This window comes from Hoplias malabaricus, chromosome 4, assembly GCF_029633855.1.
Source record: "Hoplias malabaricus isolate fHopMal1 chromosome 4, fHopMal1.hap1, whole genome shotgun sequence".
NCBI lineage: Eukaryota > Metazoa > Chordata > Actinopteri > Characiformes > Erythrinidae > Hoplias > Hoplias malabaricus.
Window position 1 is genome coordinate 52,263,266 of NC_089803.1, and position 17,479 is coordinate 52,280,744.

Genomic DNA, 17,479 nt, shown 5'->3' on the forward strand with positions numbered 1-17,479 from the left:
CTCTCTCTCTCTCTCTCTCTCTCTCTCTCTCTCTCCTTCTCTCAGTTTCTTCAGTCTCTCTGGTGGAATAAATGTGAGGTTTGTTCTGCTGCTGTGTGCAGGTCAGGAGATGGACAGCTGTGTGACTCTCATTCTCCTGTTTTGCACCATCAGACTCACCACCGCTGGTAAGTACACCCTATGGCTTTAAAATCCAGAAGTAAATTTCCATGTTTTATATTTTATTTCTCAGCAAATACAAGTTAAATTCATCCTATTGTTCAATGAGAAGAGTCTTACATTTAGCATTTTTCTGCACATGCTGCCTATGTGTCTTTTAGAGTTATGCATTTTGTGAAATCATACAATACATAGGTTGCCCTAATGTGGGAACATGGCACATATTGTATTTTGTATGGTAAATTATGCAAAAAAAAAAAAAAAAAAACTATTGCCGAACTACTTGTCTCTGTTCAGAATGTACACGTAATTAGAAATTCAACAAAACATGTAACTTGTTCAGGAATGCTCTAACATTTGCCTACAATGCTACCTGCATAAGTCTGAAACTCATGTCTCTTAGTCTTATGTGTTATGATATATTATGAAAGTTAGGGTTATTTATTTGAACTGGAAAGACACTATATTAAAATGTATATTATAACATGTAATTCCACTTTATGTTCTTTAGGTTTCAACCATGTGTTCTAATATATAACATTATATTTAAAAACTTAAATGTGAACTCTCTCTCTCTCTCTCTCTCTCTCTCTCTCTCTCTCTCTCTCTCTCTGTTGTTCAGACAGTGTGAGGTTGGTGGATGGTGGCAGTCGCTGTGCTGGGAGAGTGGAGATTTATAATGATTTATTTTTTTATGGAAATTGGAAAGGAGTGTGTATTTATGGGTGGGATGTGAATGATGCTGAAGTGGTGTGTAGAGAACTGGGCTGTATGAATGCTCTAAGCATTACCAATTTTGAAACTGGATCAGGAACTGTGATGTCAGGGTATCCTGATTGTAGAGGAACAGAATCCTCAATTTTGACATGTTTTCAAGAAACTACTTCTAAATTCTGTGGTGTGGCAACTGCTGGAGTCGTCTGTTCAGGTTAGTAGTTGTTTTATTTTAATATTCAAAACTTAATATCCATTATACTGTTAATAGTAGACATTTTTGTTTGTTTGTTTGCCTTTTAATACCTTATACCTTCTTTTGAGACTTTTACGTTGAGGAATCATTTAATTTTCATTATCTCTGAAGGTGGTTTGTCAGTTCAGTAAATTGCCTTTTACAGAATTCTCAAAATAAAATTAAAAGAAAAAAAATCTCAAAAACATACATATGTGACATATTTTTAACATATTTTCACACACATACAAAGTTTTATTGATGTTTAATTTTTGTGGTGTTATTAAATTTCAAATAAATAGGTGACAAACCCAGACTTACAGCTGGTCCTCACCAATGCTCTGGAAGACTTGAAATGGCCAATAGGAACAAATGGTCCACAGTGTGTGATGCTGGATTTGATCAGCAGGATGCAGAGGTTGTGTGTAGAGAGCTGGGCTGTGGGCGTCCTGTGGAGGTGCTGGGAGCAGCTGCTTTTGGCAGAGGGGAGGACCAGGTGTGGTCAGAGGAGCTTCAGTGCAGAGGAGACGAGTCTCAGATTTCCTCCTGTAATAAAACACCCACAAGCAAACATGACTGCACCCATGGTGTGGGACTGAAATGCACTGGTTAAGTATCAGTATTCAGTATATTTGAGTATATGTGTATATTTCAGATTATATAAGTGATGAATTGTGTTTGCCACAAACTGATCATGAATAACTAATCTCTCTCCTCTGTGTTCAGGTCACACAGGAGCTCGTCTGGAGAACGGCTCTGACTCATGTTCTGGTCGAGTGGAGATCCAGTACCTCAGTGAGTGGGGCACAGTGTGTGATGGAAGCTGGGATATGAGAGCTGCCAGTGTCCTCTGTGGTCAGCTGAAGTGTGGGACTGCTGTGGCTGTGTTGGAGTCAGACTGGTTTGGGGAGGGGAGTGGTCAGATCTGGGCTGATGTGTTTGATTGTCAGGGGAATGAAACACACCTGTCACAGTGTCCCATTTCATCATGGAGTCGAACTGCAGTCTCTCACAAACAGGACGCTGGAGTCATCTGCAGCAGTGAGTTCTCTGAATCGTGTACAGAATGTACATCTGAACATGTGAAGCTCTTAAATTTGGAGCATCTCATTGAATTTGAAAAAATCTAAAAACATTTTGATATTGATCTCCTTCAGATTCTTCTCTGGCGTTGTATGAGGGGCGAGTGCGGTTGTCTGGAGGAAGAGAGTGTGAGGGGGAGGGGGAGGTGTACTTCATGCAGGACTGGAGAAGAGTTGTGTTTGAGTCCTGGAGTGTGTCTGAGGCCTCTGTGGTCTGCAGACAGCTGGGCTGTGGCTCTGTGCTCAACTTCTCCAGTGTCTCTCCATCCAGACCACAACACACACACTTGTGTGTGAGAGGATTTAAATGTTCTGGGAGTGAAACTCATCTGAGGAACTGCAGCAGTGCAAAGGCAGTAAACTGCAGCTCCAGGGAACAGCTCTCCATCACATGCTCTGGTAAAATCACTGACATGTATCTGATATATAATAGTTAGTAACATTTCTATGTGTTACATTTTATTTACAACGTTATTACCCTTAAATGAGCCAATTCTCAGTCTTAAGTGTGTGTGTGTGTGTGTGTGTGTGTGTGTGTGTGTGTGTGTGTGTGTGTGTGTGTGTGTGTGTGTGTGTAGGTACGTTTAACTCCATCAGACTGGTTGGTTCTGGAGGAGACTGTGCAGGAAGGCTGGAGGTTTTTCACAGTGGATCATGGGGGACAGTGTGTGGTGACTTGTGGGATATTGAGGATGTGCAGGTGGTGTGCAGACAGCTGCAGTGTGGAGTGGCCCTCAGTGCCCCGGTACCAGCCCAGTTTGGACCTGGAACTGGACCCATATGGCTGAATGAGGTGCAGTGTGAGGGGAATGAGACGTCCCTGTGGAACTGCAGATATCAGCTGTGTGAAGAGGATGAATGTGGACACAAGGAGGACGTAGGGGTCGTGTGCTCAGGTAAAGTGAAATCAATAAAGTTAACGTTTATACAAGAAAGAGATGTTTAATAAACTTTTTATTTTTATTTTTTTTTTTGTAACAAATATTATGATTTATAGTTTTAAACATAGTTTAATATACTGTTTAATTAATGGATAAATGAACAAATGAAAATTCTTACTTTAAAATATTTTATTTAAATTGTAAAACTAGACCCAGTTTAAGTCATTCTTCTCCCACCAGAGTTTAAAGAGATCAGACTCACTGAGGGCTGTGAGGGGAATCTGGAAGTGTACTACAATGGAACCTGGGGGAATGTGTGTGACAGTGGAATAGATGAAGAAACAGCGAGTTTAATCTGTCAGGAACTGAACTGTGGAAGAAGTGGGACTCAGAACCAAGCAAAAGCAAGAGTGGAGTCAGCTCCTGACTGGCTGGACGATCTAAAATGTAGGAAACATGACTCCACTCTGTGGAACTGTCCGTCTTCCTCCTGGGGAAAATACAAGTGCAGTGATGTGGCTCACATTAAGTGCTCAGGTAAACAGCTTATAATGAACTTTTATGCTGACATTATAGTGTAGAAATATCTTTTTTTTTTTTTTTGTGTCAGAATGTGTAATCTAAATGTGTATTTTTGGAGTAAAATTTTTAAAAGCCAAAAAATAGCTATTTAAAATGAGTTCAAAATGTGTGTTAATTTTCTTCATAGAAAATGAGAAGCCTCTTGTGCAGCAAAGCCGTTTGAAATGTTCCTCCTCTCCCTATCAGAGAACATGCTCAAGTAAGAACTCTTCTTCTTATTGTGCATTGTCAGTGTTTCTGTTTCTTATGTGTTCTGTGTGTGAATAGAGCACCTGCCTCTCAGACTAAGTGGGAGACATGGAAGCTGCTCTGGGAGACTGGAGGTGTATCATAACTCTCAGTGGGGTACAGTCTGTGATGATCTGTGGGACATCAGGGGCGCTCAGGTGGTCTGCAGACAGCTGGGCTGTGGTCCGGTGCTGAGGGCTGATGGGAGTGCTGTCTTTGGAGCTGGTAATGGGACTATCTGGCTGAACAGAGTGAACTGTAGCGGGAATGAGATTCACCTGTGGGACTGTCCTCATTCCCTGAAGAACCACACTGACTGCTCCCACAGACAGGACGCTGGAGTCACCTGTGAAGGTCAGGGGATACCACCAGGTTTTGGAGGTTTTTATTTAATCACAACTATTTTACTCCTGTTTTAATAAAGCTGCATTTAAAAGTGAGTTGATTGAATCAGTGTGGTGTGGGATGACAACCGTGGCCTTGAGGTTAGAGAAGTGAGCTTGAGGCCGGATTTTAATTTAATTCCTTTAGTTTAATTCCTGGGACCAGCAAGGAAAAATTTATTTACTGCTGACGTGCCTGGAGCAAGGCACCTAACCCCAAACTGCTTCTCAGGTGGTTGACAGCCCCCTGCTCTGGTTGTATGTGTTCACTGTGCCCCTAGTGTTCTCTAGTGAGTGAATGTGTGAGTATGTGTCGCCCTGAGAAGGACTGGCGCCCCCTCCAGGGTGTGATTACAGGTAGGCTCTGGATCCCAGACAATGAATGTTTTGCTTTTTGTATTTATAGACATATCGGTGCCTGTCACTACTGCATTCACCACAACAATCATCACCTCCATCACCACAGGTACGGCTTTTGTATCTTAGGTCATTTATTAATTGTTTCTGAATAAGCTTGTTATTGTTGAACACAGTTTCTTTTCTGTATCTTTATTTCCAGTTGGTCAGTCAGGGACAACAAACAGCCCTTTGAAAGCTTCTTCACCTGATGTTACATTAATTTATCCAGTGTCTCTCCTGGTGCTGGGAGCCATTCTCTTCCTGGCCTTAGTGCTTCTGTTTGTGCTGTTTTATCAGAACAGAGTGCTCAGGAGAGGTAGGAGATTCAGAAATCATCTACAGTCCACTTTCTCTACAATCTCTAAAAAATCTTCCAGTCTATCATCAGTCTTCTCTTCTACTGAAATGCCTCTATGCTTCTCTCTCTCTCTCTCTCTCTCTCTCTCTCTCTCTCTCACTCTCTCTCTCTCTGTTCAATCACATGTTCTAATATATAACATTATATTAAAAATATATATATTAACTTGACCAGAACATAAACTTGAACATGAACTCTCTCTACATCTCTCTCTCTTTCTCTCTCTCTCTCTCTCTCTCAGTGCTCTCTAAAAGAAGGCGTAAGACTCTGAATGAGGCAGTGTATGAGGAAATTGACCACAAATACAAGACTAAAAGTATCAATTCCACTCAAAGAGGTCAGTGTAATATGGAGTGATATACACTAATTTTATTAAATTTGAGAACTCAGAACCCCACAATGTTTAATCTCTTCACTGGGGGGAGTTAAATCTTATATTGTGTTCTTTCCTAAAACTTCCTTATTATATATATATATATATATATATATATATATATATATATATATATATATATATATATATATATATATATATATTAGTAATAAAGTAGATAAATGACATAAAGTAGATGTACACAGCTCAAATCTGCTGATAATAATCCAAGAGCTCACGTTAAACCGTATAATTCCTGTAAAGCTTCCGTTTCAAGCTGAAACCACACAGCTGCAGGTGTTTGAGAGAGAGAGAGTGAGAGAGAGAGAGAGAGAGAGAGAGAGAGAGAGAGAGAGAGAGAGAGAGAGAGTGTAAGAGAGAGGAAGCGTGCGTGAGCTTGCCAGTGATTAAGTGAACATGTGAAGTGATATATTTAGTAAGGGAACAAGTGGGGAACAGAGAAAGAGAGTTTTCAAATTTTATTTAGTGAATCAGTGGTAGTGTGAGTAAATGAATGAGTGAACAATTGACAATATATTTGAGTGACTAAATTAAATAAGTAAATTATCAAGTTAGGGACAGAGTAATTGATTGAGAAAGAGCATAAAAGAGTGAAGTGACACAACAAATGTGTAAAATAATGAATTTGTGACTGAGACAGAGAGTGACTAAATGAGTGATTATCGAGGTGAGCAAGTGAAGCAGTAACAGAGTGTTGAGTAAGTGACCAGATAACAAAGTGAAAACTGACCTAGAGAACAAGTGGCTGAATGAATGAGTGACTGCTTGATGAATGATTGGCCAAGTCAGTGACCCACTCAACAACTAAATGACAAAGTGAGTGGTCAGTGACTGAAGGGAATATGTGACAAAGTGACTGATCAGTTTTCTGAGTGAGTGAATGAGTGAATAAATGAATGACCAGTTGACTGAGCAAATGTCTCATTGATTAAGTGACAGACCAAGTGATGAGTGAGTGACCAAATGATTATGTCGCCAGGTATGTGACCAAGTCTTTGAATGATCAATTGAGCAAGTGAATGAGTGATTAAGTGACTGACTGAGGGAGTGAAACAGTCGTTAAGTGACTAAATGAGCAACCAAGTGATTAAGTGAGCAACTGAATGAATAACCAAGTGAGTGAATAAATGACCATCATCACTGTGACCACTTAAATGAGCAAGTGATCTATAACTTGAACAAGGGACCAAATGAGTGCCCAAGTGACTGAGTGCTCAAATGTCACTTGAGCAATTATTTTCTGACTTAGTGACTAGCAAACCAAGAATGATCAAGTGACTGAGTTAGTGACAAAATGACCATCTTACCGAGTGAGAGGCTAGGCATGTGAGGGTCGAAATGAGTGAGTAAACAGTTGGCTAAAAAGAGATGGCTCAATAGTGACCAAATGAGCATGATATTATGTGAGTGAATGATAATGACCTGATATGGTAGTTACAAATTAACTGAATAACTATCCACTGACTAATTTTCCATGTCAGTGACCAACTTATTGATTCACCAGATATGTGAACAAAGTGTGTGAACATGTCATAATTGTGAGACCAACCGATCTATTGATTTGAGTGCATTAGTGTGACAGAGTGATCAAGTAATTGAAGGTTTGACAGAATGACATTAAATGACTGAGTAATCAAGTTGATGACTGAATTACCAAATATTATAACAAAGTAGAAAGCGCTTGGAAATGACAGCAATTCAGCCACAAAGTGGTAGCCCATGTAAAATGACAGAGCAGGGTCAGTGGATGCTGAGACAGATAGTGTGCAGAGATCACCAACTTCAGTTTCTGCAGAGTCAATCGCTACAGACCTCCAAATTTCATGTGGTCTTCAGATTAGCTCAGGAAGAGTGCATAGAGAGCATCATGAAATAGGTTTCCTTGTCAGAGCAGCTGCATCCAAGCCTCTTTGCTGTTGCTAGGAGAACGGAACTTCTCTGACTGCATTGTGCCAAGTGTAAAGCTTGGTGAAGAGGGGATTATGGTGTGGGGCTGTTTTTCAGGAGTTGGGTTTGGCCCCTTAGTTCATGTAAAAGGAACTCTTAATGCTTCAGCATCCCAAGAGAGTTTTCAGACAATTTCATGTTCCTAACTTTGTGGGAGCAGTTTAAGAATGGCCCATCACACTGGCAATGTCCTCTTTAAAACACAGCAGCTCTGTGAACAGAAGGAAAGTGAATGTGACTTGAGCACAGCCACAGAAAGGTCCATCACTGGGAAATGGATCATTCTCTGGAAATGGGTCGTTCAGAAAAACAAACAGAAAAACAAATAACAAAAGGTACATGGATCTATATTGCACCAAAAATGGATCCTCTATTGTTACAATATCAAAGCTTGTGAAAATAGAGGAACCATTTTTGGTGCGATTATAGAACACTTTTCTCAATTATTTTATATAGAACCATCTAAAGCACATTCTCCATCAATCATAACCCTTTCACAATGCACAGAACCCTTCCTTCAGTTTTAATGTATATATATATATGCTCAGGTTTTAGAAAAAAATATTTTAATGAACAATGTAAACAAACCCAGTTCTCAGAGGTTTGACTCTGGAAGGTGATTCTGAACATGTTTAATGACTGCTCTGTCTTCTCTACACAGGAAGTATCCACTCTGAAACACAGCATTCGGGATATGAGGATGTGGATGAAGAGCTTCTCTCAGGTGAGAGTTTCAGGCATCTCTTTTTAAAAAGATTCATTGTCTGAAACCGCTTATCCAGTTCAGGGTCGCGGTGGGTCCAGAGTCTACCCGGAATCACTGGGCGCAAGGCGGGAACACACCCTGGAGGGGCCACCAGTCCTTCACAGGGCAACACACACACTCACACATACATTTTTGAGTCGCCAATCCACCTACCAACGTGTGGATTGTGGCAGGAAACCGGAGCACCCGGAGGAAACCCACGCGGACACGGGTAGAACACATCAACTCCTCACAGACAGTCACCTGGAGCCGGAAACAAACCCACAACCTCCAGGTCTCTGGAGCTGTGTGACTGCGACACTACTTGTTGCACCACCGTGCCGCCCCTCTTTTAAATTACTAAAAAAAAAAATAGAGAGAGTAAATAACACTGAACAAACTTGAATTTCTGGTTCTTAGTTTCTATTTATATTGTGCTTTAAAGCCACTCTGAATGAGAGAAAAATATTGATCTTTTTTTTTGCAGCAAAGTCTGTGACTGGAGTAAAGACAGAATATTATGATGATGTCACCCCTACCAGTGGCCTGATAGGTGGGTCCCTTTATTAATGAATCCTCTGATATTATCTTTATGATAAATGACAGTGTAAAACTATGATGAATGCACTGTTTGTAAAGTCAATTTTATTTTGGTGTACCAGCAAAAGAAAACACAGCAGACAACTATGATGATGTCATCACTGCTGGACAAATCTCTGATAGTGCAGCTGGTATGTTTGTTTTTAGTTTAAAATGCAGTAGAAATAAAGCAGAGATTAAAAGGTCATATGTTCTTCAAAGTAATTAGACTCAAGTATAATATCCTGCTTAATTGGAATGAAAACATGCGGCCATAACGGCCTTATGTGGTTAAGATTGGTGATGCATGCTCCAGAGGTTCACAATGTGATTTTCTACTCTAAATGTCTCGGTTTTGGTGCAGAGGATGTATCAGAGAGTTATGATGACATCATCAGTGCTGATCTGAACTCAGCTGAAGGAGCAGGTAGGACTTGTAATGGAGCAACACTGTAATCTCCAACATGAACACAGTCCCTGATGATACTGAGGCTGATTTAATGATATTTATCTCTACATTTGGACAGAAGATGTAACAGAGGACTATGATGATGCTGTTCCCACTGAACCAAGCTCCAACATCGACAGTAATGTTTCCTTCATGTTCATAAATAATGTTAAAGTGAAGCTTCAATACAGTTAAAATATCGAGTTTAGTTCTCATCGTTATCATTGATCTCTGTGTTGTTGTAGTGGACACAGCAGAAAGCTACGATGATGTAATCACTGCTGGACAGGATGTAAGAGAACAAAAAGGTAAGTGTCTGGTCTTATTTTACTTGCACACTGTGAGCACAGTTTGTGTTAGCTATTTTAGCAGAACTGGAAATAATCAATTCTCTACATCTGTTTGTGTTCTAAACATGATGAATCTGGTTTCAGAAACCATGCAGATGTTAAGAAAAAATAATAAAATCAGGTGTCATACATTAAATACAAAAGCACAGGTGTATAGACAATGCAATTCCATGTGAGGAGAATCTCTTGGGTTAAAATAAATCAGGATTCACTCTTTTCACTGTAGTATCTTATACACATTAAAAAAACTTTATATATATTTAATAAATAATCAAAAGCTAACAGCAGATATATTATGTGAGACTGTAAAATCAGTGTCAAATCAGCATCTTTTTCTTCTATACCATGGTGTAATTCTGTTAAACGCCATATCGGTCTCTGAGTGAGCTTAGTGTTTTTAGTCAATGATGAAAGGTGTTGATGCCGTGGGAGGAGAAATTTCATGTTTATTATTATTGATTAATATTAATTAGCAGATGTCACTACATTCATTATAATGATGATTACAGGAATGTATTCCTTATGTATTAAATATAAAATTAATCATGGCTGGTATGACCAGGAATATGGAATAATTAAGTTTAAAACATCACATTTGGATTCAGATTGACGTTAATGAACATCTTGAGCTCAGATTTTGTTGGACTATAGTGTACTTGAGTTATTGGTGATAAATATATTGATTTTACAGACTAAAGATGTGAAGAAGGAGCCTCAGACAGAGATGAATCATGTGACTGAGTGACAACACCTAGTGTTTTTCTTCATTACATTCAAACCTCTTCAGACATTTTTTAAAAATCATCTTTAGAAAATGTGTGCTCCACTTTTTTCCTGGGGTGTTGGCCAGTATTGGATATAATAAGAATATAGTTTATATATATATATAAATTTTTTTTATCAATTTATTGTGAATCTTCAATCATTTCTAAAATTCTGACCTGTTATTTCTCGACAATGTCTTCGTGCATTGAAAACAGTTTGCCATTATTGAACTTGTTTTATTATAAAACTATTTCCAATAATCATCTTTATGAATTGTGAGTGTGTATGTATCTACCTTCCCTTATGAGAGACAAGGCTTTACAGGTTCCTTTCACCTGCATACTTTCCATTTATTAAGTTACCAGCAGAACAGACTTCAGAGGCAAATGTCATAGTGATGTTGAGAGGTTTGTGCTATAACAATTTAACAATAGATGGCTTCTACACAATGATCATTCAAGGCTTAAAATAAAGACGTAATGTTTCACGGTTTTCATAATTATGCCTGTGTTAAAAAAAATACAACGTGCTACAAGGTCGGTAAAGTTAAGTTTTTATTGGATATTCAGCGGATATTTGGGTTTTGCCCCTCCCCTGCTCACAAGCAACGTCCTAAAATCTCTAAAACTTCATTTTCTTAATCGTCGAGGATCAGAGAACAAACTACAGTTATTATTCATTCATTCATTATCTGTAACCCTTATCCAGTTCAGGGTCGCGGTGGGTTCAGAGCCTACCTGGAATCATTGGGCGCAAGGCAGGAATACACCCTGGAGGGGGCGCCAGTCCTTCACAGGGCAACACACACACACAGATACACATTCACTCACACCTACGGACACTTTTTGAGTCGGCAATCCACCTACCAACGTGTGTTTTTGGACTGTGGGAGGAAAACGGAGCACCCGGAGGAAACCCACGCGGACACGGGGAGAACACACCAACTCCTCACAGACAGTCACCCAGAGCGGGAAGCGAACCCACAACCTCCAGGTCTCTGAAGCTATGTGACTGTGACACTACCTGCTGTGTCACCCCTTACAGTTATTATAATTTGCCAATTACCAAATGTTTCCATTTCATGGAATACATTTACTGAAAATATCCGTAATGGCTGCCCCGGGCGCCCAAGACGCTAAGGGACCATCAGCAAAGTGCGGAACCTATTTAAAACAATGAACTAGTGATACTTATAAAGACTCAAAACAACGTACAACAAATGGGAGGTACACACCAATAGCCAACCTTAAAAACCTTCTCAATTTTATTTATTTATACATAAGAATATTTAGTTTAAAGCAATGTACACATTGTAAACATATAAATGTAGTGCATTTATAGCAAATAAACTGTTACTGTCAAGCATCCATATTACTTACAAATAATAATAAAAAAAATTAAATAAATTTGGTTCATGGAGATATACCTTACCAAAATACCACAACTTTTATTTCGTTAAATGTGCCTCTGTTCAATTTAAAATAATTTTTCTTCATAAAATTAATTGATAGTCTCAGACATTCAAATGGCATATAGATCTAAAAGTAGTTGTCCTCCCGTTCCTCCCGTTTGTTATACGTTATATTTTGAGTCTTTATAAGTATCACTAGCTCGCTGCTCATCTATGTGCATAGTTTACGTTTTTAAATAGGTTCCGCACTTTGTCGACGGTACCTTAGCGTCTTTGGCGCCCTGCAGCCATTCCGGTGTTACACCAAATTCTGTGACCCTAGAGTGCGCTACTTCATAGCTTTGGCATATAGAGGGTCACAATTTCCATCAGCTGCCGTCAGGGGCGCAACCTGATTATCCACTGAATATCCAATATAAACCTAAATTTACCGACTTGTGGATGTGATGTTCTACGCAATGAAAAACAGTAATGCCTTTATGGGCATTCAGATTTGAAGCGTGAATTGCTTGACCCCAGTAGGGGGTTGGGGAAGTTTTACTTTTCGTGCTCTGTCGCTTAATTTACTCGCTACACACCTAATGCTATAAAATGGATAAATAAAATAAATAAATGATTGGATAAATAAAAGGTAACGACCAATGAAAATCATGTTCTCTGTTTAGAAAAAAAAACGCGTCCCGTATCGGTAACCCATAACGCGTTTTTAGTGTCCGAATTGGGAACAATTCTGTAGTTTACGGTCAATATATACAACGTGTATATATTCTGTCAATAAAGCAATACAGACTGATAGTCAGCAGCTAACTGGAGACAGAACCGTTGTTTAAAATGAAAGAATTGGGGGGGCTACAACAGTCCTAACAACGTCCATGCGGCAAGATAACCAAATTAATTGACGTAAACTTTTTAAACTTTTAAACTTAAATACTGCTATGTATTGATTCATTGTTTATTTCGAGTTGAATGTGCTTGAAGTACAGAATTAGTACTTAGTGCTGCATCATGCATTTTGTTTTTGTCTTTAACGGAAAATCAGGACTCCCCAGAGCCAAGAAGAACTACAAGTCCCAATGAGCAGGGCGGGTGACGTAAGCCACCAACACATCCAATCAGCGCAGCAGAGAGCGACAGACAAAAGAAAAACCTTTCTGATACACATACACGAGAAAGACAATTAAAAAAAGAAAAATGTGGTAAAAGTAAAAGAAACTGGCAAATGTTTCTATTGCAGTTGTTTATGCATATTGGTTTTCTTGCTTGTTCTGATTCAGCCATCCAGAATTCAACCTGTCCTGGACACATTTGTTACCCACATACAAAAGGAGTCTTGAAAATTGGACAGCATAATAGCACTGCTAGGATGTAATCAACCTATTAATGTGTCCTTTGAACAGGGGCATGGATGGAGGTGATGTGTTCTCACCAATATCCAGCGATTATTGAATTGTCCCCACAAATAATTTGATTCCCTCTAAAAAACCCAAAACAAAACAAACAAACAAAAAACCCAGATCTGTCAACGTCTCATTAACCTAAAGGCACAGAAAGGTTTAAATCATGTTCTCTATTCGAGTCCTACCTCCCTGTAACACATATGACCAGTGTAATTAGCTGTGCCCACATATATGTAATGATGTAACCTGGAGCACAAGTAGGTGTGGTCAGTAGGCAGGGCACCTGTCAATGATTTTTGACTGCAGCCAATCAGATGCTAGCCTTTAAGTGTCATCACATTTTATTAAGCCAATAAACAACAGGAGTTACTTGTAAATCCTTTTCCACTGCAGCCACTCATCTTTACAGATCTTTCAAAAGAATGCGGAAACTGCGATGCTGTTGGTTAAAACTGATGGGATTGAAACTGCAGAAACTTCGTTTATTGTATCATTTTAATTGTTTGAATAATTTTAATTGTATTTTCTTTTATTGCACATTTTAATAGTGTGAAATACCTTTTATGATTTTTTTTTATTCTTGCTCTTTTTTAACTGAATATTAACTGTTTCTCTTCACTCTGTAAAACACTTTGAATTGCCCTTGTGTATGATAGGTGCTATATAAATAAACTTGCTGTGTCTTGCCTTTAGTTTGTTTATTAATTAGCCAACTTATCAGCCTAAAAGATACTGTATATATCACTACATTACAGTAAATAAGTGAACAAAACTGATGCTGTTTAATTATAGCAATGCAGTTGTGCACTGATTACACTTTGAGATGATTGTATTCAATTCTGACACATTCAGCATATCATTTTTAAAATGCAAATCCTTGTGCATAGTTTTTCAGTAAAGAGGTCAGGCTACGTGAAAAAAATGTAATCTGTTTTGCTTTTAATTTTGGTACGTGTTCTTCATGTTAGTTTGGAAAAGCAGTGACGTGTGTGAATTGCATTTCACATTGTCCTGTGTCAGTCATTGCTTTTCAGTTTGGCACTAATTCCTCTCCGTATGCTACTGCTTTCTCTCTGTTCAAGTTGAGTGAAGCGTGCGCCCCTGATGCCGAACTGCACAAGCAGAGATGTGGCCAATTTGCCTACAAATCCTCTAACACCAGTCTTAGATGTGCCTGCCACCCGTGTTCCCTCACCTCACCTACCAAGTCTGCGTACTTCAGCTTCTTCCTTTTGAATGCTTCATTTACTGCATCCTCAAATGGAACTGTTAACTCTATGAAATAAACTATCCGTTTACTTCAGAGTAGAGCACCATGTCTACTTCTCTAGATTCTCCCATCGAAACCACTGGCCTTGTTTTGCCTGCAATGCTGCTGTTGCACACCATGTCTCCTCATCCTCTTCGCAAAAAAAAAAAAAAAAAAAAAAAAAACAGTCAACATTTGCCTTCTCTCTGGTGATGTGGCCTTACTAAAAGCTTTCCACAAATCACCTCACCCAAAGGCTGCTCTTCCGCATTATACTTGGCCAATCACATCCCTTAGTTCTAATGAGCTCCTAGCTACCTGCACGGCCACTTTCAGATCCTACTTTCTTTCCTGTTTTTGTGATTGGTGCTGCTGCTTTTACTACTGATCCTGACAACGTCATCTCACGACTCACCTTTGCACATTTAAAATCCTCAACTAAGCTTGTGAGTGGTAACTCCAGTACCCCTCTCCCATACCATGCCATGCTACTTAAACACTGCGGCCCCCTAGCCACTTCCTTATGGCCTTGTTAATAACCCTTTCCATCCTCTCCTCTTATGTGATTCAAACATCATAAACTGTCAGTTTATACCTAATATGAGACAGTAAGCCAAACTGCAGACAAAATTTCAACTTCCCTGCCATATACGATCTATCAATGCTATTAACAGCCTTCACCAGTTCAGCTTTTAGCCCCCAAAACGTATTCTGTATCGTTTAGCGCTGCACTGTACCATCTACCTAAACTCTTCACTGGTCTCTCCAGTACTGTAGGTATCATTTCTCTACAATATACTAACAATGCAAGAAACCTAAAAAACCACCCAAACAATGTAACATAATATATAACAAGACACACGGGTAACTGACCAAGAGAAAGATTAAGGACACTAGAGAAATGCAACTCAACACAAAACAATACAAAACAATGGCAGACACCAACTAAGCCTAAGGTAGGGCTTATAAAACTAAACAGAACGAGGAACATCTTTGGAAGTCACCTAAGGAAAGAGGTGTGGCTAAGAGAGGGACAAGAGAATCACCTGAGAGGAAGGGACATGGCTAAGGACAAAGACATGAGACTGAGGTACAAAGAGAACTATAAACAAAAAAACAAGAGAGACAACTAGAAACATAGAAAGGAGGAGCAGAGCAAAATCCAGACAAAGGCAAAGATGTGTGTCTGTCAACTGAGAAATAAAGTTTTGCACAGGCACTATTTTTCAAATTAATCTTGTTCAGGACACATTGTTATAGGAAATGCTGCTTTGATTTAAATAATATTTTTAAAACCACTGGCATGTCATGTTATACAAGGCTGAGTGCCATAAAATCTTCCCAGGAATGTTCAAGCTATTACTGCAGGAAGTTTGTGTACAAGCTCCACACTGCCAAATAAAAACCCTTAACAGTAAAAGAAATATAGGATAAGTGGATGTCAGAGGCGATTGCTCTAAGACTGCAAGGGAAGCTCAGCTTCCCCTAAAATGTCAAAAAATAAGTGATCAAATATATACTGTTGTGTACATGTCATTGAATAAATATGCACTACAACGCGCTCAACTTTTGTTCAGAATCAGCTTCTTATCACTGGTAAAGACGCGGCTTTCCTCTCAATCATTCTTACAGTGCTTTAAGCGTCCACAGAGACGCTGCACAGAGTGCAGCGAAACGCTCAGCGTCTCTGGGGGTCTATGGGGCAGTGGGCTGGCCTCGGCTGGCCCGGGAGCTCAGCTTCTGCATGATGATTGGATGATCTGTCTGAGGCTGGATCCCTTTTTGATTGACAGTGAAATGAGCGAATCAGCGACCCTTTGGTGTAAAGATCCGTGGGAGCATTACATTTTCATTCTGTTCTGAGTTGAACCAGACTTTCTTAATCCTCTTAGCTGCATTTTCTTTGTTAAAAACGACTAGTGACAAATCGAGCTTCTATTTCTGGTGTGTTTTTTGTAGCTGCTTGTGTTTGGAGACTGACTTCTATCACACTTTCTGACTTCTATCGCAGTTTCTGTCCAGCGGGTGCTGCTGAGCCCCTCCACCGTCACAAAGCACTCACAGGCAGACACACTTCACATGGGCCAAGGCCGTTTAAGCCTAGCTCTGCTGGCCATTGAGAGGACACTAGTCAAGTCCCTGGAAAAAAAGCGATGTTGGTACGACAGGGTCACAGATCATTTTCTTAAAAAAGAACGGGGGGTAGAATTTACGTATAAATAAACCGACACATTTTATGAGGTAGGCCGAAATTGAGCTTCCCCTCCTTGAAAGACCAGCATCCGCCACTGGTGGATGTCCACAAATTTATAGCCATATTTGTATCAGTGCCTCTTTTCAGACTTTATTAATCCTCTGCTGCCATCGTGTGGAGAAGAATGTAGTGCACTGATCAAACTTTCTGTAAGAGCTGAATAGGGATAATTTTTCAGGAGTAAACAGTTAAAGGCTTGTGATTAAAAAAGTTGAATGACTAGAGATTAAAGGTATAATTTTAATTATATTCAAGTTTTCTGGATTAATTATGATTTTTCATTATTTCATAAAAATGTGCTTTCTACCTTCAAACAAGAACAGCAATATCTTTTAATTAGTTTTTGTTTTCTAATTGTTTCTAATTCATGAATACTATTTACCTGTTTTCTAACTCTGATCACTTATGAAATGTTGATTTCTGTGTGTGTGTTTATCAGTGGGTATATCAGTTGTGTGCAGGTGCAGCATTAAATCTCTTCTCCACTGGAGTGTTTCCTCTCTCTGAACTCAGTCTCCTACTAGGTGTCTTTCTTACCAAACACACACACACACACACACACACACACACACACACACACTATCTCTCTCTCTCTCTCTCTCTCTCTCTCTCTCTTTCTCTCTCTCTCTCACTCTCTGTCTCTCTCTCTCTTTCTGTTCTTCAGCATCACACACTTTTGATAAATATGGAGAAAGAAGAAAATGCCTCCTCTGATTTGTCACTGACCGTGTTTGATGATTTCCTCTTCTCTTTCTAATAAGGTCATAGTGAGTGTGATTGGCGGCTGTGAGGAGCACTCCCTCACTCTCTCACTCTCTCTCTCCTTCTACCTCTCTCTGATATTCTTCAGTCTCTGGGGGAGAGGAGGTGAAGTTTGTTCTGCTGCTGAGTTGAGTGGACTGTGTGCAGGTCAGAGGGA

General features: G+C 39.5%; 1 protein-coding gene across 1 annotated transcript; it reads left to right on the plus strand.

Moving 5' to 3' along the window:
• Positions 1–109: 109 nt before the first annotated feature.
• Positions 110–17,454, plus strand: LOC136695040 (scavenger receptor cysteine-rich type 1 protein M130-like). Its single transcript, XM_066668858.1, has 19 exons — positions 110–167; positions 782–1,087; positions 1,411–1,716; positions 1,835–2,149; positions 2,266–2,589; positions 2,769–3,086; positions 3,312–3,608; positions 3,781–3,852; positions 3,921–4,235; positions 4,671–4,730; positions 4,824–4,979; positions 5,263–5,358; positions 8,024–8,086; positions 8,595–8,660; positions 8,770–8,838; positions 9,051–9,113; positions 9,214–9,273; positions 9,380–9,442; positions 17,411–17,454. Exons 1-19 carry the CDS (start codon positions 110–112, stop codon positions 17,452–17,454), a joined length of 3,051 nt encoding a protein of 1,016 aa, XP_066524955.1.
• Positions 17,455–17,479: the final 25 nt, after the last annotated feature.

Excerpts from the sequence above, each read along its gene's own strand:
- LOC136695040 (XM_066668858.1), top strand. The coding sequence starts at position 110 with ATGGACAGCTGTGTGACTCTCATTCTCCTGTTTTGCACCATCAGACTC. Across the intron at positions 1,717-1,834 it reads TGTGGGACTGAAATGCACTG|GTCACACAGGAGCTCGTCTG; the intron begins GTTAAGTATCAG and ends CTCTGTGTTCAG. Across the intron at positions 8,087-8,594 it reads GGATGAAGAGCTTCTCTCAG|CAAAGTCTGTGACTGGAGTA; the intron begins GTGAGAGTTTCA and ends TTTTTTTTGCAG.